Here is a 20,551-nt window from a genome sequence, read left to right as displayed (position 1 = left end):
TGTATCAACCTAGAAAAAGAACCAGCTTGAACACTTTACGTATTCAGACTTTCTAGCCCAAGTATCTCTTAACCCCTTACCCACCCCCTTCACACTTCCTTAGTTCTTTGGCTCATTCTGGGAATCATCTTTCTTAGCCTGAGGCAGACCAGTAAGTAACCCCTTCCCATCAAAGGCTTCCACCCTGAAGATGACACTCAACTCCCTATTAAGGAGATCCAATCCCATTCTTAAAATTTCTTCTTGTGGCAACTAGTTGGTGCAATGGACAGAGTACCAGTCCTGAAGTCAGTAAGACCCGAGTTCAAATCTGGTCTCAGACACTTAATAACACTTCGTAGCTGTATGATCCTGGGCAAGTCATTTAACTTCAAAAAAAATTTTCTTCACCCCAAAGGTTTCCCCTTGCTCCCTCACCCCACTCACCAAGGGCTCCATCTGCCCCAGGTTCAAAAATGTTGCTGGAGCCACTAAGGCGCTGGATAAAGGCTGCAATGCTCTCACTGCTACCTGCCCTTGCTCCAAGAGAACCTAGCAGGGAACTCAGCACACCCTGTACCACTGAGGTGAAGAACTCAGGAGGCAGGCTCTCAGGTCCCACCCCACCTTGGCCACGTGCCCCCAGCCCTGCTGGAGGGGACCCAGGTGGTGGAGGTGCCTGTTCTGGAGCAGGAGGTGGGGGAGGGGGAGGAGGAGGGGGGGGAGCAGTCTGTGTTGCCTGTAAAAAAGCAAAGGAATCAGTGCCAAGGAGTAAAAATAATAAACAAGCTAAATAATGTATCGTGACCCCACTCTTAGAGAGGGATGAAGATGATACAACACACTGAAGAGATTGTACCAAATGGTACAAAGGAAGGGATCAAATTAAGTTAAATACCCAACTGTGGAGTGGGTTTTATTAAGGCCCTAAAGCTAAGAATTCCAAATATTTATTGTATTCTCTCCATCCCCACAAAACACCAGGATTATAGTAAATATTCAACAAGTATTTGTTGGTTAACTGGTGAACTAACAAAAAGAATTAAGAATTGAATATCTTCTATCCCCTCAATGAACCATGGGAGAGATCACAGTGCTCACATTCCAAAGATAGAGATAGAGATTATGAAACAGGCCTATCAAGAGATGGTTGAGCAGCTTTACCACTCACCTGAAGAAAATCTGTCATTCCCTGGAGGAAAGCAGGAACACCCGGCATGGCCACAGTGATGGTTGGAGAGCCTACACTAGCTCCTCCAACTCCTGACCCTCCAGGCCCCAACAGATTCCCCAGAAGCTGAGAGAACTGAAGCTCAGTGGGAGGAGGTGGTGGTGGAGCCTGAGTAGGTCCTCCTGGGGCTGGCCCAGCAGTGGTGGCTGTGTTGGTGGTACCAGCACTTGCAGAGGCTGTAGCTGGGGCAGGAGGTGGGGCCAGACCTGAGGCCCCCTGAGCTATCAAGGTAGAAGGGAAGAATTGGAGAGAAATAATTAGCACAAAGAAGACAACAAGGCACCACCTATCTATCAGAAAGGGGCTCAAAGAAGGTGGAGGGAAGGGAAGTTGTAGAGTGATAGAAAGATGATAAATGAGAGAAAAATAACCTGAAAAGTCATAAAGAGAAATGGAAAAATCCAGTGGGAATATGAAGGTGTCAGAAGGTTAAGGACAGGACTGAGATTAGAGATGAAAGGTACAATGGTATGATACTAATATTATACTAGGATTCAATATTCTAGTCTTCACTTTGAATAAATGAAGAATTGATGTAAATAAAAAGGACTGGCTAAATCCTCCCAGCAAAACAAAACAAAACAAAACTTTTGTATTAATTCTGAAGCCACAGAAATGCCTTTTAAAGAACATAAATCATAATTCATCCAGATGCATAAAAATGTGATCTTCATTAAATTATCTTTTGCCATTGAAAGAAATAAACAGGGACACACACACACACACACAAAGATATTGCCTCTTTTTTTTTTAATTTATAGATGTTTAGAAGAAAACAAACAAAATTATAGCTTCTTGTCCCCTAGACCTTCCTTCACATTTTGAAGTTCGATTGAGAAAAAGAAAAGCAGGGCAGTTTAAAAAGAAACAAGAGATTAGAAAAGTTTGGAAGGAGAGATGGGATAAGAATTTTTTTCTCTTTTTGGAAGGATCAAGAAGCAAAGTGGAAAAGATCTTACCCACAAGCACAGGCTGCATGAGAAGTTGTCCTACCAATCCGCTCACCATCTGAGCCAGAGATGCATTTGGTCCCAAGCCTGGACCCTAAAAGAAGGGGAGGGGGATTGAGTTCTGCCCTCCATAGCACCTATGTCCAAGATTCCTCTTATTCCCATAACCCTTCAAAATTCCCTTGTAATTTTCCACCCACTTCCCTTCTATCTCACCACAACTCCAGGAGTAGGTGGCCCACCAGGATGGGGGGGCCGAGCCTGGGGAGGGGTAGGCCGAGCAATCACTACCCTTGTAGGAGCTGATGGAAAGCCTGGAACTTGCTGTCCTGGGAGTACATATAAGAGAAACCAAAAAAGCTGAGGTCCCATTCCTCCCAATTCCCACCTTCCTAATGACCCAAACATGATAACTGACTATTCATTACCATCTTTTCTCCAGAAGGACTAGTTACCTGTAGCTGCAGAGGCAGCAGCTGCTGCCATGGCCTGCTGAGTGATTTGGTGAGCAACAGCTTGCATGAACTCAGGAGGCAGGGAGGGCAATTGAATATGAGTAGAACCTAGAAAGGAAAGGGACAAATTGAATACTATAATCCCATCCCATTCCTTCCATTTCCCTCCCAGAAATTCCCTCACTCTTACCCAGGGACTGGCCATGACTAGGAGGACCTGAAGGACCAGTTGGGGCACTGGGAACACTACCTGTCTGTGAACTAGAATCTGGAAGAAAAAGAAATGGAAACATAAAATCAAACACACAGACAAGTTAAGAAACTTACTATCTCTCCTCCAAACATCTTTCTGTCCATTTCTTAGGCTCTAGCTCCACTCAAACTTTACAACATCTCTCCTATATTGATACCCTCAATCCCCCCCTCACCTAATTCACAGAAAAATTTGGTTATGAAATCCCTTTATTACTAATCTTTAGACTGAAAAGACCTTAGATGTTCAGTCTCCCAAATAATAACATGTCACATGTTTATCAAGACAGGAAAAATATCATGGCAGAAAAGTTCATGGTGCAGCTAGGTACAGAATCAATGATTTCTAGCTCCTAATTCCTACAGCTTGTCTCTTTCACTGTTGAACTCAACTCATTCCCCCCCCCTCCTCCAAATTATCCTGACTCTAACGTGTTTTCTTCCCAAACCATGGACTTTCCCAGCGCACCCTGAATGTTCATGTGCATCATGACGACGGGTTCCACACTCTGGTGGGAAATCCTGATAACTCTAGGATGGCCAGGCCCAGGGGGTTGGGCTGGGCCCGTGGGAGGAGCCCCCTCAGTTGTGGACTCCCCTGTAGTAGGAGAAGCTGCTGGAGGGGAAGTCTGCCCAGGCACAGAGGGTGATGCCTCTGAGCTAGGGGTTGGTGGTGGTCTGGTCCCATTTCCAGTCATGGTCACAGTTGTCCCCACATTGATCTAATTGAGAAAGAACATAGAGAAAAACAAGAAAAATTAGAGCCATAAACATAAAACTCCTCATCCATCTTCTCTTATTTTTTACCAGCTGTTCAGTTCTTACATCCCTCCCTCCATTCCAGTTTTCATTCCTTATTCTTTTTCACAGCTTTTTCTCAGTCTCACTATTCTCCTCTGATTCAGTCAGCACCAACTCTCCAATAATCAAATACTACTCACTCCTATACCACAATTCCCCCCACAGATTACTCTTTGGTGTGATTATTATTATCTGCTCCTCACCCCAGACTCTACTGTACCAACCTGAATGGGGATAGCAGCCTGTTGCAGCACCATGGGAGCTGTGTAATGAGACATTGGACGGACTACATGCAGGTGTCTAGGAGGGGCACAAGCCAAGTTGCAGCGCAAATCAGACAATGCCACAAAGGTGTTACCCAGCAGTCGTAAACTCTCTCCAACCAAATTGATCACTCGCTGATCTTCTTCACGTCCTTCAGTCTAAAACCATTCCCCCAGAACCAGAAAAAGAGAGAAAAGAAAAGAAAATTTAAAGGGAGAACAGATTGGGATTATCACACATCTCCTTGAAATGATATTTTCTGTAGAGAAGAGCTAATCATACCATTTGGCCCTATAATTGCATTGCTAGAAACATGTCAAGACATTCTTCTTTTTTTTAAGTTGTCTATTTATAGATTTTCATAGCAGCATTATATATAAATAAATGGTAAACACTGAGGTGACCTAAAAATCTTATAATAGGGGAACAATTAAATATTAATATTATAGAACAATTACAATAAATATTAAATACAAAGAAGTTTAGAAAAATCTTTAGAAAATAATGTAAACTTTTTTGCATTATTTAGTTAATATTATCATATTACATTATTTCTTTTTCTGAGGCTGGGGTTAAGTGACTTGCCCAGGGTCACACAGCTAGGAAGTGTTAAGTGTCTGAGACCACATTTGAACTCAGGTCCTCCTGAAGTCAAGGCTGGTGCTCTATCCACTGTGCCACTTAGCTGCCCCATATTACATTATTAAAAAAAAAAAAAAAAAAACCAGAAAAATGGAATATGAACTGATTACGATCATATTTACAAAAGTGTCTTAAGAATGAGAAAACTTAAGAATCCTAATGGTGATTTCAAGGAAAACACTGAAAAAATGTTATACTAAATATTGAAATTAATTAAAATGTAGCCAGCTAATAAGCAAATATGGTTCTTAGCATTGATATTTAATTTCTAATAAAGAGTTAAAAGATGAATTCCATATAAGAGGAAGGGGAAAAGCGAAAATGTATTTAGAGGTTTATTAAAAAAAATCAAACACAATTATATATAAACTAAATTTCTGAAAATTTAATTAGTTAAATTGAAGCTAGATATTGGAAGGAGTATTTGTGATTTCTTTTGAAATCATTGGCCAGTAAATTATTTTTCAAATCCATGTTCTCATATTCAAATTTCCTGTAATTTTGCTTAAAGTAAAGCATATCTGTATCAGCTACTGAGTTTAAAAAAAAAAAAAAAAAACAAGGATGAAGAAAAAAGCAGGAAAATAATGTTCCAAGTACTGCACATATGCTAAGAATGATTATCAGGCTTATTTTAAAGTCATATAGAAAAGATATGTGTGACCATGGGGGAATGAAGGAAAAAATTTATATGGACAATATGATGGCCATCTTGGGTGGGCTGGTAAATTTCAATATCAGTTCTGCCTTTAAACCAAACAATATGAAAGGGACATTTAAAAAAAAAAAAAAAACTAACTCACATTATTATTATAATCTGTGGTGGCAGCAGATCCCAGGATTTCATGGTAACGCTGTAGAAAGGGCTGGAGTCGGCCCTCTACTCGTTGTAGCTCCTGAAGCACTTCAACATACTCCAAAGGGGATGGATGGCTATGAGAAATGATAGCAGGGCATTCATTAAGGTTTTTACAGGTTTCCTAAGCCCCGCTGTGAATGCTCTTTCTCTCACTTACCCATTCCTAAACCCTGGAGCATGTTATTGCTCCTTAGTTTTTCTATTAGAAGAACCAGAAATATAAGTTTACTTCCTAGCCAAAAACTGGGGGGAAATTAGAATTTATGAGAATAAAGTAACTTCAGAATTCTCCTATCCCAAGAAACCAGCACTTTCACTAAGCTTATCATAATCTTACTTTTTAGGTTTATACCTACACATCTCTTTATTTACTTACCCTACACAAACAGAATCTTCATCTACTTCCTTTATTCAATAGGCAAAGTCCAGTCCCTAGCCAATCTCCCCTCCCCAACAATACCTTGCTTTCAAAACTCACCTCCCTCCTATCCTCTAACTATACTTCCCCTGCCATTCAAAATCACTCACTTGGGAGCGGGAGCTGGAGCTGGACCAGGAGGAGAGGACTCAGGGCTCCGGGGCTGGGTGCTTTCCTCCGGGTCTCCTGCTTCCATGGGCTCTCGTAAAGGAGGTTCACCCTCTGATGGTTCAGGAGCCTCTGAATTTAAGGATGATGACTCTGAAACAGGTGGTGGTGGTGGGTGTTGCTGCTGATGCTGCCCTCCATTGGCTCGGCCCTAAAATTGAAGAAGATTACTGAGGCAAGATTGAGTCAAAATAAGTTATACAAGTTAAAATACTAAAGACTGGAATTCAATATTTAAGTTCTCCGAACATATCAGCAGCTGGAAGGAAGGAAGAAGAAAACTATTTCCCAACTCCAATGAGAACAGAGAACAAGATAATTAACTGACTGTTGCTGTCATAGGAACAACTAAAATGAGACCGAATAAAAAAATCTTTCAGTAAGTACTGTTTAAAGGATTGAAATGAGGGACCTTAATAAAGAATGTGAAACATTTTTCTACTTGGAAAGGAAAAGGTTTTACAAACAGTAAAGGTTTTTTGTGTGAAAGGAGCTAGGAAATTGCTTTCTGGACTCAGGTAGAATGTGAATTCTGAACCAGGTAGAATATGAACAAGACAGTGTCTCCAAATCCCTGTCTTCCCACCCCAACCCTCACAAGAAAGGAGAAAACCAAAGTAAAACAAGACGGAGACAAAGAAACTTAAGATGGTCAAATCCTGAGGAGGAGTTGCACAAGAATAAATCTGTGTCAGCCTTTCCCCATATACCTCCAAGCGGGATAACACAGCCTGTATATCTCTCAGCATATGCTGGGCCATAACCAAACGAACACGAGGCTCACTCTGGAAATAAAAAAGCAAAGAGAATAGGTCAAAACATGAGTGAAGACATTAGCTCCATAATCCTACTCAAACCAGGCCTCTGCATTCTCACAGAATCTGTAGTTGGAAGGAACTTCAGAGGCCGGATAATTCAATCCATACCTGAAAAAGAATCCATTCTACAACATACCCAGCAACTGGTCATCCAGCCTTTCCTCAAAGACCTGCAATGAGGGGGAACTCACTGCCTTCTGAGAGAGCCCATTTCACATTTGAAATATAATCTAATTATTGGTTAGTTTTTATCTTCTCATTCTTAGCTGCAGCTTAGCAGAAAAAGTCTCATCCCTCTTCCACATAATGGCAACTATTCAAGTATTCAAGTTCACCAAATCCTATGTTTTTGTCTTCTCTAGGCTAGACATTCCCAATTCCTTCAACCAATCCTCATATGACATGATGTTGAGCCCTTTCAACATCCTGGCTGGATGCTCTTCAGCTTATCAATTTCCTTCCTACAATGTGACATTCTGATACAACATAACAATGTACTGCACTGCTCTGCACTAAGGAGATAATTACACTACATGTACATTGTGTACAAATCCCCATCTCAAGTTCACTCCCTCCCAAATACCCTACCCTGATGTTCCCAGCCCCTGGATACCTGGATTGGCGCCTGTTCCATGTTTATATGAACATCCACAGCAGAGCCGTCGCTCTGGGGGAAGGGGGGAGGGAGGGAAGGGGTAGGAGGGGGAAGAGAGGATGCTGTGACAACTGAGCTCTAGAAGAACTCCCCAACTCTCTCCCTCCAGCCTCACTACCCAAGAGACAGGTTTATCATGCCCTCCAAATCCCCACCTTCCAACCCAAAGACCTAAGTATCTAACCTTCCAATTTTTCCCACCCAGCCACTTCCATCAACCATTCCTTCCCTCCCCCAACCAAAGACACAATTTGGCTGGCCAGCTTACAGGGAGATTGAAGGTCCCAACCATGACATAACTGTTAGCATTCCTGTCATGGACAGATACACCAGGACCTCGAGGACCAGATGGGGGTCCCCCACCATGGGTGGAGGAGGGAGACCCGGCCCCCGTGGCAACTCCAGAAGATGGAGGCTGGGTCTGTGGAGGAGCCCGCTCCACTAGATGGATCACCTTTCCCCCAACATCTGTAGTAAAGAAGACAATATGAGTGAGGAAAGACAATTAAGTACCTCAATCCTCCCCCCTTATCCAGAAATAATCCTTCTACTAAAACTCCATCTAGCCCCTCACTGTATTCCTGTAGCTTCTTCTCATCTTGTAGAACTCGCCCCTGATATATAAGTCGCTGTTTCTCAGAAGGGATGCTGACAGAGGCAGCAATATGCTCCTTAAATTCCTTCACTGTCATCTGCAGAGATAAAAAAGAATTAAGAAAGGTCAGAGAATATCTAAGAACATAAATCATGTAACAATTACAAAAATCACTGCGTATTTTATTACATTTGTATCCACTGCCTGTAAAGTTATATGTTAATATTTGAGAGAAAACAGCAATTTTAAAAAAAATGCAATTTATTTTTGAAATTCTTTTAAAATTTTGAATTCTAAATTCTTTCCCTCCCACACTCACCAAGAAGGCAAGTAATATATCAATTTCACATGTGAAATCACAGCAATGGTTTTATATGGAAACTAGATGGCAGGCTCAGGAAAGGTTCTATGTCTGGAGTTACAGATAGGGAGGTTCTTACTACAGGTATAAATATGAGAAATGAGGGAACATTTTGTGAGGAAAAAGAAACTGTAATCAGGCACGTGGTCCCAGACTGTGTTCAGTTTATCAGACTAGATCAGGACTAGATTCACCCAAAGAAATGTGGTGGTTTTTTTTATATCTATCTACCTAATTATAGATACACAAACATATATTAAGTACATAAATGTGTGTACATACACATATACATGCAAATATATTCTTTCTTACATTGCTATATTCACATAAAGTTAACAATAATAATAAATATTTATAAAGCATTTTATGGTTTTGCAAAAGCAACAGTTAGATATTATAAATTTATCAGCTCTTCTTGCCCATAAGAAAATTTAGGTTTAAAGATGTGTAATTTTATCCAAGATCATATTTACCTGTGTCAGAGTAAAGAATCAAACCCACATCTTTCCTATCTTAAGTATTTATTTCTGCAATACTGCACCAGATCAATGATGCATCCCAACCCAGTATTTTGCTCTGTTCCAGATACTAGAGAATGATTTGAATGTGATGTGATGAAGTGAAACATGGCTTTTCTCCATGAGATTTCAAAAGCTGGGAATATCCCCAAACAATTGTACTTCTAGATTTTATCCATGTGGTACTTTCTCTACTGATACAGATGCACAACTATTCTAAAAATTAACAATTTTAAAACACAACTGTAACAAAAAACATGTATCTGTAGGCCAATCCTGTGCAGATCAACCTCTTTTGAGTAGGATACTTCTCAAATGACAAATATTTAGTACATCAACTTTCCAGCTTGTTGGGACTCTATGCTTTGTAGTTTTGTTGACCTTGCTTTAGAGAGCCAAATTCTGGTAAGCCAGCAATGCTAGGAGAAGAAACATCCCTACTAACCCTCATGCTTTCTCTATTTGTTGTTTCTGTCTGTGTGTCTTACCCCACCCTCAAACTCCACAGCTTCCATATCTTTTCTCATTAATGCTGGAGTTTCAAGGACAGGAAATAAAATTTTTTTTTGCCTCTAGATTCTCCTAAAAATATAAGTGTGTACACAATAGAGGCAAAGAGACTGTGCTTTAGGAAACAGGCCTTTCTATAACCCAAACAGTCATCAGAATGTTAAATATTTCTTTATCTACAAAATTAAGAGAACTAGATGATGGCTAAGGTACTCTGCAATTCTAAAATCCACTGACAACATAGCTAAATAGAAGAGCAAGAAATTTGGAAGTCCTTGCCCCAGGATGAAAAGGTAATTGAAGGGAAAACTTTTTTCAGAATCTTCCAAGCCCTGGGAACTCTCAGCTCTCACCTCAGCCCCCACAGTGAAGGTCCGAGTCTGGGAGTCCAAAGTCTTCACCAGAACCTCCAAACTGGCTGGTTCCTCCATAGCACTGCTGCTACTGTCACTGGGTTCCATGACCAACACGCTGGAGAGAGGAGAAAGGAAAACAAAGTCATTATCACAGAGTATAATAAAATTCCTACATGCCAAATTGATTCAAACTCTGCCATAGTTCCCCAAAGAATCCAGTCCCCTTCCCCCACACCTCCAAGCACACGCACATCCCTCCCTCCAACCCAGGGTGAGAGAGAAAGAAAAGGCAGAAGCAAGAATTCAGACATGGGGAGAGAATTTGAAAGAACACTTATAATGACATCAAGGCAACATTCGTCTGGGCAGGAATCACCACCTGGCTGACACGAAAGAAAGGGGATGGGGGACGGGCAAAGGCCTAAAGAAGGTGGGGATAAGCCTCTTCGGTGAAGGTTAGAAGGGACTAGGGAGGCATGCGCCATACACGCGCACCATGCCACGCCCACCGCGATAGGGCACCCTCGAGCTTGCTTCTGTCGCGATAGATCTGGGAATCGGGACAATGACGGTAGGAAAGGGAGGCCCCAATGTAGTTGGATGTCACCCCGTCCTCACGGTAGCACAACGAGAACTACACATAAACACATATGCACATTTATATACAGATATACACACTAGGTGGTGTACATACATATACACACATACACACATATACATACATACACACACACACACACACACACACACACACACACACACACCTGCCCCGTGGCTCCGCCCCCGGCCTCCCGGAGGCAACGCCACTTCCGGTCCTGCCCCCAAGCTTCCGCCTACGAACACTTCCTATTCCCCGATAGAAACTGGGGGATCGCGAGACGGCACTTCCGGTTCCCTCGGTTCCTAAGATTTCCTTCTGTTGGGTACGAAGAGGGAAGGGGCGGCCCCGGGTATCGGGGAGTCCCTAAGAGGAAACGAATCAGGGCCCGGCCTAGGTGGGAGAAAGCCGAGCACCCAGAGGAGCCACCGTCGCCGCCTCCCAGGGGACCTTACTGCGCTTGCGCAAACCACACTGCGCCTGCGTACATGATTGAGGATCTACCCCACCGATTGGGTTTACCGGCCTTGTGTGCGCCTGCGCCACAGCTCGAGCAGAAGGAGGAGGAGGAGGGTTAGGGTGAGGGTGGGGGAAGTCTCTTTGCGGATGACTACAGCAAATTCCAGAAAGTAATTTTCCCTCTGGGGCTTTCTGCCTACTTCTTAAAAGGCCTGTTAACTAGTGAATTGATCACGTGTTGCCTTTGGCTGGCGGGTTGTTTTAACACGTGAGGAAATTCGTCCTTGGCAGCTCGGTCGGACGTTAATATTTTAAATACCTAAAGTAATCCCACTCCCTTCCCTTCTAGGGTAACTTTCTAACTAGGCGGTTACGGGCGATACATGTTGGGACTACCTCCCTTGTAGATTTTGAGGAGGGGCGGAGGCTTGAGCCGCGGCCATATTTCTTTTGGGCAATGCTTAGTTTAGTTTTTCTGGAGAGGAATGAATGTGTAGACACGTTTACCTTTTTTTTTTTCCTTCTCCACTGTCTTGAGGGTAGTTAAACCACTCGTTGATATCGCTATTAAAAGACTGACCTCCTTAAATTGAGGGAATGGGGATGGGGATGAGGAAAAGAGACCACCCTATTTTTTGAAGGCAGAGATTGCTGCCATTTTGTTGCTTTTGGTTAAAAGCTTGTGGGGGAGGGGAAGCTTGTGTCGATAGTAACTGGCAGGCAGAAAGATCTGAGAGGGGAAGTCATAGATTATCCTGCAGAGGAAGGTGACGAGTTAGAAGGGTATTGTTAGGTGGTTGGGATGACCTTGGAGGTCCCCCTGGAGTTTTCATTTCAGAATGGTAAGGATCTTCTGAGGCACCATATTGTGACTCATATTTGAATGAAGCAAAAGCTTCTTTCTCCCTAAGAAATCCCCAACTAAGTGGCCATTAAGGCTACTTTGAAGACCTAGATGACAGAGAACTAAAACGCTTTAACAATCCCCCTCTGCTTTTACATAGCTTTCTCAATGTGTAGATGACACCCTTTGATTTATTTACTCCTTGCGATTTCATTAATTGCACTTTAATCCAGTCAGTTAGATCTCAACTCAAGCCCTGTATTAAAAGAGGGTTGCTGTCCACAATATGGAAAATAGTTTGGTCAGATCACATCTGTTTTAGGTTTTCTTTGAGGTACCACATTTTAGACAGGACAGGAAGTCAGCCAACCAGCATAGTGAAGGACTCGAAAGGATTTTATATACACATACACACACATATACCTTTGTTGTTCAATCCTGTCCAACTCTTTGTGAACCCATTTAGTGTTTTCTTGACAAAGAGAATGGTGGAGTGGTTTACTGTGTCCTTTTCCAGCTTATTTTACAGATGAGGAAACAGACTTGCTTAGTAAGTGACTTGCCTAGGGTCACACAGCTGGTGAATGTCTGAAGCCAAATTTGAACTCGTGTCCTCCTGACTCCAGGCCCAGCACACTATTCACTGTGCTTAATATACATATGTAACTGTTCTAATATATATACAGATACACATACATATACATATATATACGCACATAAATGGTTGAAGGGATAAATTTGTTAGCTGAAAAATATAAGGCTTAAAGGAGAGAGGTGTCTTCAAGTATCAGAAGAGCTGTCATCTTTTACAATAATACCATTTCTTTTTGGCCCCAGCTGACAGAACTTGGAATAATGAATAAATATGCCAGATTTTTTCCTGCTGCCTTTTTAGGTGGTGGATTTCCCCCTCATTGGAATTAATTCCATCAAACACCAGATGATCAGTAGTAGGGTATGATGTAGAGTGGATTCTTTTTTAAAAAATAAGTATATGACCCCAGTGGATTGAAGCAGGCAGGAAGTAGTATAGTGGGTTATATGTTACAATTCTGAGATTTTCTAAGTTTGCCTATGATTTGTTATCCTAAAATCTCTCTTGAATCCTTGCTTCCCACTGTTATTTAACACATTTAACACTGTGCATTTCTTTTTTGAACGTTTAAGTTTCTGCAAAATTGAATTATTTGCTTCCCACACCTTAACTCTTGGTCCTATTCATCCTCCAAGGCCAACTTTGAGTAATGGTAAGCCTTCTCTGTTTGCTTCTTCTCTTCCCCCAACTGAACTTTTCTCTAATCCTGTTTTGCACTGAAGTGTTTGCATCTTTAAAACAACACTTTTTTTGGAACAAGGGGTTTGGCAATTGTCAATGTTGTAAAATTACCCATGCATATATCTGGTAAATAAAAACTATTATTAAAAAAAACACACACACTTTTTTTTGGGGGGGGGGTGTTGTTTTGTTTATTTAGGCACTTGGGATTAAGTGACTTGCCCAAGGTCACACAGCTAAGTATTAAGTGTCTGAGGCTGAATTTGAACTCAGGTTCTTCCAACTCCAGGGCTAGTGCTCTATCCATTGTGCCATCTAGCTGCCCTTATAATACACTTTGATCTTTGTACTATATAATTATATGTTTTGTACACTGGGATTGCCAGTTCAATGAAAATAAAAAGAAGATAATTTGTTTTAATGGAAAGAGTCCTAGACTTGAAATCAGAAGATTTGGATTAACTCCAAACTCTGCTGCTTTGTAGCACTGTGACCTTGGATTAATCAGTCCCCCTCTTTCAGGACCTCAGTTTATTTATTTGTTAAGAATGCAGGGTTTTGGGGGCAGCTAGGTGGCGCAGTGGATAGAGCACCAGCCTTGAATTCAGGAGGACCCAAGTTCAAATCTGGTCTCAGACACTTGACACTTCCTGGCTGTGTGACCCTGGGCAAGTCACTTAATCCCAGCCTCAGAAAAAGGGAAAAAAAAAATGCAGGGTTTGAACTAGGCCAACTTTTTAGTTAACCAGCACAGTATTGGTACATGAGTTACTTAGGTACTTAATAATTACTTTGTAATGTAGTGGTTTTGCTGGAGTATTTGCATCCTTAATTAGATAAAGCCATTTGAGTTCAGAGCTTCTATGTTGCTATGTACATGGTATACAATACTGATAGTGAATTGGGGAGTGCAGGAGTGGCATAGTCCTCCACTTAGAAGGTTGCACCCTTCCTTTCTTCCCTCCCTCCAGGTCTAAGCTCCCAGCTATGCTGGTGGTATATAAAGTGAGGAGAGGGAGGAAAACCTAGAACATTGTCAAGAACCCATATTTGGTTTGGAAAACAAGACTAGAGTTACTGATTAGGCCCAGGAGGTCAAGGGTTGAAGAAAGGGGGCCAGAGGCTGCAATGGAAGAAGAGTGGTTACAGGTTGCTACCACCCTTGCACTTACACTGCAGTCTCTAAGGATGTTTCACCAAATTTGGGCAGCTTTCCTTTATCTCTGTGGGATTCTCTATGAGTCCATTTACTAGTGTTCTGAGCCTGATAAATTAAATCCTCTGAAAGTAAATGGAAAAGAGGTATGAGGAAATGGAGGAGGGTAGAGGAGAGACAATAGAAGTTAATTAAGCAGGGTTTTGGTAGTCTGTAGATTTTAAGGGAAGGTGGGGAACCTGAGGGCCATCTAAGTACAAAATTTGGGAGCTAGTGATCAGGAGAGAAGGTAAAAAAAGAGTACTGAGACCATTAGAGTTACCCCCAAAGGATTTGACAAATGAAAAAGCCTTATTAAGAGGGATAAGAGTGAACAAGGGCAAATGAAATTTGCTTAATTTTGATAATTTGATAATCCCTAGTTCCAAAACTACTGGAGAATCAGGTTGGAGAAAGGATCACACCAAAACTTGAAACCAGCAGCAAAGGGAGGGTTTGTGTTCTATTCCATTCCTTCTTTCCCCTGTCTTGCTCATCCAATTCTCTGGACCCTATCTTATCTGGGTCAATGATACTTCATTGCTGGTGCAGCTCCTACCCAGGAGGAGCTGATGATTTTTGTCCCAGTGGACAACATTCTCTTCAACATGGCTGCTAGCCACATTCCCCTACAGGCCACCATCAGAATGTAAGTTGTGGGGAAGGGCATCCCATTAGATACCTTTCTCTCCATTTATTATTTCAAGCCAGAAATTCCTGAAGTCAAAGACTCTGTTAAGGTTAGGTTTCTAATTGGGCCATTCTCAGCTGCCAAATGTAGTTACCTTTCTCCACTAGATAAGTGAAACTCCATCAAGGGTCCTAATTAGTCAGCCACTTGGTATCCTGACTTCTCTTGGTTAGCTGATTCTAGTCTCTAATTCATCCCTGGGTAGAATCCTGATTAACAGATACAAAAAAATTGGATTCCTTGCTGTATGGATTAGATTAAATGAGAGGAGATGACTGGTGAAAGGGTGTATCTATTTTGTGTGAAGGGGAGGGTCACATTCCTTTATCCTATTCCAAACTTGTCAGGAAAAATGGGCACTGTGTACCCCCAGAATGGACTTACCATCTGACTGATGGGAGCACAGATCTCAAGACCGAAGGTTGGTTACCCATTCTCCAGGTCTTCCTTTATGTCCTCTAATAACCTCCCCTATCCACTACCACTTCAATCTTTACCCCCACTACTCCACAACAGGCTGCCTTGATATGAAGACTGAACTTTTCTCCAGCTTTTGCCCAGATGGAATCATGCTGAGAGAGACAGGACAAAGTTACCAGTGCTTCCTCCTCTACAGTGAGTGTCCATCTATGCAAAGTAAGAGGCGGGAATTCTAAAAGGTGATGGAAGCTTTACTCTCCCATACAGAAACCTGGAAAAAGCATGGTGACATCACCAGAGGGGAGTGGTGCTCTAGAGGTCTGTGATGTCATTCCCAGAGGTCTGGGATCTGGGAACTGGGGTGGGAGTATGTATGTATGTATGTTGAGAGGATTAGTATCATTCTTTCCTTCCCTCCCTCTACAGATCCCCACAACCCTCAAAAGAATTCGTGGTGTGAGTTTCGGTTCTTGACCTTTTGCTTGGACTCAAAAGCTTTCCTGCAGACCCCCCAGGGAGTTAGGTGAGATATCAATAAAGAGGGGTGGATTCTTCAAAAGGAATGAGTTGAGATTTAGAGAGAGGATCTTGGTCAAGAGAATTCTGTGGCCATTGGAGAAGGGGGGAGAAGAGGGCATAAGTCAAGGTAGATTTCAGCCTCCTAGAACAGATTCCAGATATCTCAGTGGACATAGAAGGCCTCAGAATTTTTATTATTGAGGGAGCCATATACCTTCAAATTTTCTCACTTTTCTCCATCTTTATTTCATTATGTCCTCATCTTCTGTTCCACTCTGCTCTTTCTTTTCCCTCCAGCGGCCTGTGAGTTGTCCAGTGACCTATGCCCTCAATGGAGCTGATGACCTCTTACTCCCTTCAAGAACAATAAAGATGATTTTCTGATCTTTTCCTGGGGCTAAGTTTACAGGCATCAGTTTCTCTCTCCCCTACCCTCCTTTCAGCCCCCAGCCCTTTCTTCCCTGAAGATAATTCACTGTCTCCAGAAACCCAAATTTGGCTTCATTGTAGATAGGAAGGACACCAGAAGCATTGTTAACTTCCCTTTCAGTAGTGGTATATTTAGATCATCAGAGCAGTGCAACAATGAAAAATCCAAGGTGGCTGAGGGTGTTTCCAGAGATCTTTGTTGTGGCATCTTAAGGCTTTTCTGCCAAGTTTCCTGGAGCATCATGCTTCTCCTTTAATTTTAATTGGATCTCTAGTTTCAAGCACATCTTCTCTCTTCAATCTATGCTTCTCTGATCCATCAGGTTTTTTTTGCTGACACCCCTTCCCTTTATGCATTTATGGCTAAAATCCTAGTATCCAATAGATCCCCACTCTTCCCACCTCCCACCCCCCACCTCCGTTTTGCCCGCCCTCTTCTTGGACCCAGAGCACTGTCCTGTTATTGTTGTCCTTACTCCATTACAAATGGGGTGAGGAGGAGGTGTGATACTTTTTTTTTCCCATTGGGATATAAAAAAATAACACTAAAGAAAAAAGTGACAATAGCTGGTGAATTAGAGGATAACACCCCTATGTTGCAGGGTGGAGAGGATCTCTATGGTACCACCTTGGAGACTTTTACCTGAAGTCCCAGTGTTCCTCAACCCTAAGGCAGCACCCCATATCATGGTCACAGTCCCTCCTATCCTTTAATCTCTTCTTCCTTCTCCCTATCTCTTCCTTCCCCCCCCTCCCATTTGTATTTCTTTTCCTCCTCAGGCACCTGGGTGCCCTCTCGGAGACTGACAACCAGTACCAGGGCCTGAAGAAGGCCAAAGAGGCAGGCAAAGTGGAAGGGGTGTGCAGTGAGCAGAGTAAGGGCCATATGAAGTCCATGGAGAGTAACAAGGAAAGAGAGAAGTCCATGCAGCCAAAGCCCCAAAGGCCCCCGAAGACCTAAGGCATCTAGAACCAGGCGCAAAGGCTTGGAACATAGCCCCAGCAAGGCTGAAGCCAGCAGTTCCAGCAAGTGCAGGGTCAGATTGGTGGAGATCTGAAGCCATTCCTCAGAACCCCCCAAGTACTGTGGGTGGGCCCCCAACCCTCTATTTGTTTCCCCCTGAAGCCAGCTCAGCAGCCCATGGCCATGCCTTATTTTCTCTATAGGAGCCTCAGAATTAGAGGAGTTTTTAAGAGCTACTTCTCCCTTTGAGTCTTCAGAATTTACAGAAATCATTCTCTTAGCTTCCAGTGACCTGGACTGCTCACAATGGGGCACATCAATGCTCAGGTTGGGGGAGTTTCTTCTGTCCCCCAGTCTCTCAGGATCTCCATAGTTGGGACAGCCCTTGCTCCATTCAGGGGAATTCCCTCTATTCATTTGTCTCCTGGCATCCCTAGCCTTAGGTTGGCCTGGGTCTCCCACAGTGTCAGGAGCACTATCCCAGTCACTCCCTGACTTCTCAGGAGAGCTATCATTTCTCACAGGATCAGGCTCAGGCAGGGGTACTTTTCGGTGGCCCAGGGAACTGGGCAGCCAACCACCCAGACGTCGAAGAAACATAGTTTGGGTAATGGGTAAGGAGAACGCCCCCAGACTTCTGGGATCTCCAAATGTTCCTCTAGCCCTTAGGTGGGAGGTTGGAAGAGGCTTCCCAGATGCCAGGTTTCGTTCCAGCTCCAGGGAAGGGTTCCTGTTTGGTGGCTCTGGTAGTTGTGCAAAGACTCCCCAATTTTCGATTGAGTTTAGTTCCTTCTTAGAGTCTGAGGGGGTATTTCCTACTCCCAAGAATGTCACGGGAGATTCCAGGGTTGATACTGGGGAAGCTATAGACCTCCAAATTCATTACCAACCCGCAAAGATTCCAAAAATGCCTTGAGTAAAGCAAAACCTCGCACTCTCACAAAAGTCTTCCTGCTGTGTTTAGCATTCTGGACCCTATAAAGTGGCACCCCAGTTTTCAACTCACCAATGCCACTGCCCAATATGCACTGGAAAATGGGCGATGGTGCTCCCAGGAGATGAGGCCCCTCAAAGTGTTCCAAGATCCACAGGTTCCTCTGTATCTAGGAGAGCTGTATCCCCTGTAATGTCTTTCTCTGCTGGAGGGGAGGTCTAAAAATAGGAAGAGTGGTGTGATCCACCCTCCTGAAAAACTCTTCTCTGGATTCAAGCTTCCCCTGCAAGCTTTGGATTTGGGAGGTCTTAAAACCCCAGAATCTGTCCAGGCCAATCCTTGGTTCGGCAGTGGAGTCGGGACTTCAGCCAAGGTCAGGAGATGATCTGTTGTGTGTCCGAAGGTCCACTGACAGTAAACGAAACTCCTTCCGGAAAGGGGGGCAAGGGAGCTTCTCAGGCGTCCAGACCTCGAGCGCAGAGTGCTCTTGGGGTCCCCGGACAGGAGACAACTACCGGAGGCCGGAGCCTAACAGCAGATTCCGGAAGCAGCTGTGACCGGGAGGGTGAGGGGAGAGTGAGGGGCGTATCCTCAAAGGAGGGGCGTGGCCAGAGCATACAAGACAGACATCACCGCGGGCCCCAATGTGCATTCTCTTTCTACGCCATTCTAAGTCTCCCCGTTTCCTAACCTATCCTTTCTGCACTAACCAATCTGGCTCACCTGCATCTTCCTCTCTACTATCATCCTGCAGTATCTCTGGGTTCGGGTGTCTATTTCTTTGCACCAGTGCATGCAGTTCTCTATTCTGCTTCCCGTCCCTCTCCAACTCTAAACTTCCCACCCTAATCTCCTACTACTGTAGCCTTCCCTCTCATCCACCCTCCAACCCTCCACTCTCCTACCACCACCCCCTACTTACCCCGCGTCCGCCCCAGCCATTACCTGACGTGTTCTCTGAGGCTTTGTCCTAACAACCACTCAGCTGTGATAAGGAACCAAAAAGAGAGGGTCAAAATGAATCCAGCCAACCTGGGATAGGTTCATTTGGAACAAAGGTTCATGGGTCCCTGGAGAGTCCTTGTATTTTTTTTTCAATATATTGATAACTACTTTGCCCCTCGTATTATGTATTTTATTTTCTGCACTTAAAAATATTATTTTGAGTATTGTCAAAGAGGTCGATGACCAAAAAAGAAAAGTGTTGGGTTTTTTTTTTTTTAAATGCTTCCGATTTTGCACTTGGGAAAAAAAAAATAAACCCTTCAAGAGGAACTTAAGCATGATCCTTACTTCCTTTTCCCCCAGAGGCCTTCATAATCTTTTTCCATCTCCATCTCCTGTCACAATTTGCAGGGTCCCATAAACATTCTATGGGCCCTCAAATCATTTCTAACTCATTCCATCCTGTTCAACCTTCAGTCCTGCCAATTCTGATGCTCTTATCTCCCCTCTCACTGTTTCTGTCAATCCCAAACCTTCCCCATTCCAAATCCAGTTTATTACTATCCTCCCAGGCACTAAAATCCTGATCTCCGTTAGAATTCTTATCTTACTAGGAAGAAAATTTTACAATTCATAGGAGTCTTCCTTTCTCTGAATCCTGCATATTCATTATTTCTTATAATATTTCATTACATTCATGCACCATGCACTTCAATTTGTCTAGCAATAGCTGATCAATGAGTCTTTGCTTTATTTCCAGTTCTTCACTACCACAAAAGGACTTCTATGAATATTTCTGGTATACAGAAACTTTTTGTTCATTTTTAATATCTAAACTTAATGAAAACCTCATTTCCATTTAAAAAGTAGAACAGAGATATGAAACCAAAAATTTCTTAGTTCTTTTTTTTTTTTTTTTTTATTAAAGTCTAGCACTCTCTATGAACTCACTCTCCAAATTCTCACACTAATGTTTTATTTCTCCCTTTAGGGTCTCAGGGATATACCTGTTACCCTTAAAGGGGTTTTCTAATATTGTTGCATATAAGGCTCTTGTGCTTCTCAATTATTGCCAGATTTAATTAGCTTTTAAAAGGGCATTTACTAAATTGCTATTGTAAGGAAAGTTGGTATAAAAATTTGTGGAAAATGAATTCTCCCCAAAAAGCTGATACTCAATTCTTCCACGAAAGTCAATAGCAAATTATACAAGTAATGAACACATGATAAAAAGGTTCAACTCACAGCTCCAGATTATTAGAAATCCTTTTCTCTCTTCATGGAATCCTCATGAAGTCCCTCCAAGGTATAGATCTCTACAAGGACTCTGAAGGTCAGTGCCTTTGTGGAATCCATAGCTGTACTTAACCCCACCCCCAAAAGCTGTCTTTTCTCAGTGTTGTTTAGTTGTTGGTCCTCTCTCATCTACTGGCTAGAAACATTGT

At 42.8% G+C, this 20,551-nt stretch overlaps 3 protein-coding genes across 12 annotated transcripts in view; 1 reads left to right on the top strand and 2 right to left on the bottom strand.

The window, feature by feature from the left end:
• The window catches only part of BAG6 (BAG cochaperone 6), a 13,753-nt gene extending 3,021 nt beyond the window's left edge, over positions 1–10,732 (bottom strand). For 2 of the 10 annotated variants that reach the window (XM_074311459.1, XM_074311465.1), the window contains exons 1-16: positions 10,597–10,732; positions 9,830–9,947; positions 8,067–8,184; positions 7,761–7,960; positions 7,451–7,504; positions 6,730–6,804; positions 5,962–6,170; positions 5,378–5,507; positions 3,893–4,090; positions 3,337–3,589; positions 2,806–2,883; positions 2,616–2,723; positions 2,377–2,489; positions 2,170–2,254; positions 1,151–1,431; positions 427–718 (exon numbers count right to left, since the gene is read on the bottom strand). In XM_074311459.1, the coding sequence (XP_074167560.1) occupies positions 427–718; positions 1,151–1,431; positions 2,170–2,254; positions 2,377–2,489; positions 2,616–2,723; positions 2,806–2,883; positions 3,337–3,589; positions 3,893–4,090; positions 5,378–5,507; positions 5,962–6,170; positions 6,730–6,804; positions 7,451–7,504; positions 7,761–7,960; positions 8,067–8,184; positions 9,830–9,937 (2,302 nt within the window). In that variant the 5' untranslated portion in view covers positions 9,938–9,947; positions 10,597–10,732. Of the gene's footprint in view, positions 1–426; positions 719–1,150; positions 1,432–2,169; positions 2,255–2,376; positions 2,490–2,615; positions 2,724–2,805; positions 2,884–3,336; positions 3,590–3,892; positions 4,091–5,377; positions 5,508–5,961; positions 6,171–6,729; positions 6,805–7,450; positions 7,505–7,760; positions 7,961–8,066; positions 8,185–9,829; positions 9,948–10,211 lie in introns of all 10 variants that reach the window. The other 8 variants (XM_074311460.1, XM_074311466.1, XM_074311463.1 and 5 more) reach the window with 5 other exon arrangements.
• On the top strand, positions 10,398–16,224 carry APOM (apolipoprotein M). Its single transcript, XM_074264725.1, has 6 exons — positions 10,398–10,403; positions 10,601–10,755; positions 15,243–15,316; positions 15,412–15,510; positions 15,742–15,838; positions 16,132–16,224. Exons 1-6 carry the CDS (start codon positions 10,398–10,400, stop codon positions 16,139–16,141), a joined length of 441 nt encoding a protein of 146 aa, XP_074120826.1. The 3' UTR covers positions 16,142–16,224.
• On the bottom strand, positions 16,056–20,551 carry C4H6orf47 (chromosome 4 C6orf47 homolog). Its single transcript, XM_074311469.1, has 3 exons — positions 20,352–20,551; positions 19,107–19,146; positions 16,056–18,712 (listed from the first exon to the last, which is right to left on the bottom strand). Exon 3 carries the CDS (start codon positions 17,825–17,827, stop codon positions 16,967–16,969), a length of 861 nt encoding a protein of 286 aa, XP_074167570.1. The 5' UTR covers positions 17,828–18,712; positions 19,107–19,146; positions 20,352–20,551; the 3' UTR covers positions 16,056–16,966.

The sequence above is a fragment of the Sminthopsis crassicaudata genome, chromosome 4 (assembly GCF_048593235.1).
Source record: "Sminthopsis crassicaudata isolate SCR6 chromosome 4, ASM4859323v1, whole genome shotgun sequence".
Lineage (NCBI taxonomy): Eukaryota > Metazoa > Chordata > Mammalia > Dasyuromorphia > Dasyuridae > Sminthopsis > Sminthopsis crassicaudata.
Note: the sequence above shows the minus strand (reverse complement) of the source record. Positions and strands in the feature narration are given on the sequence as shown.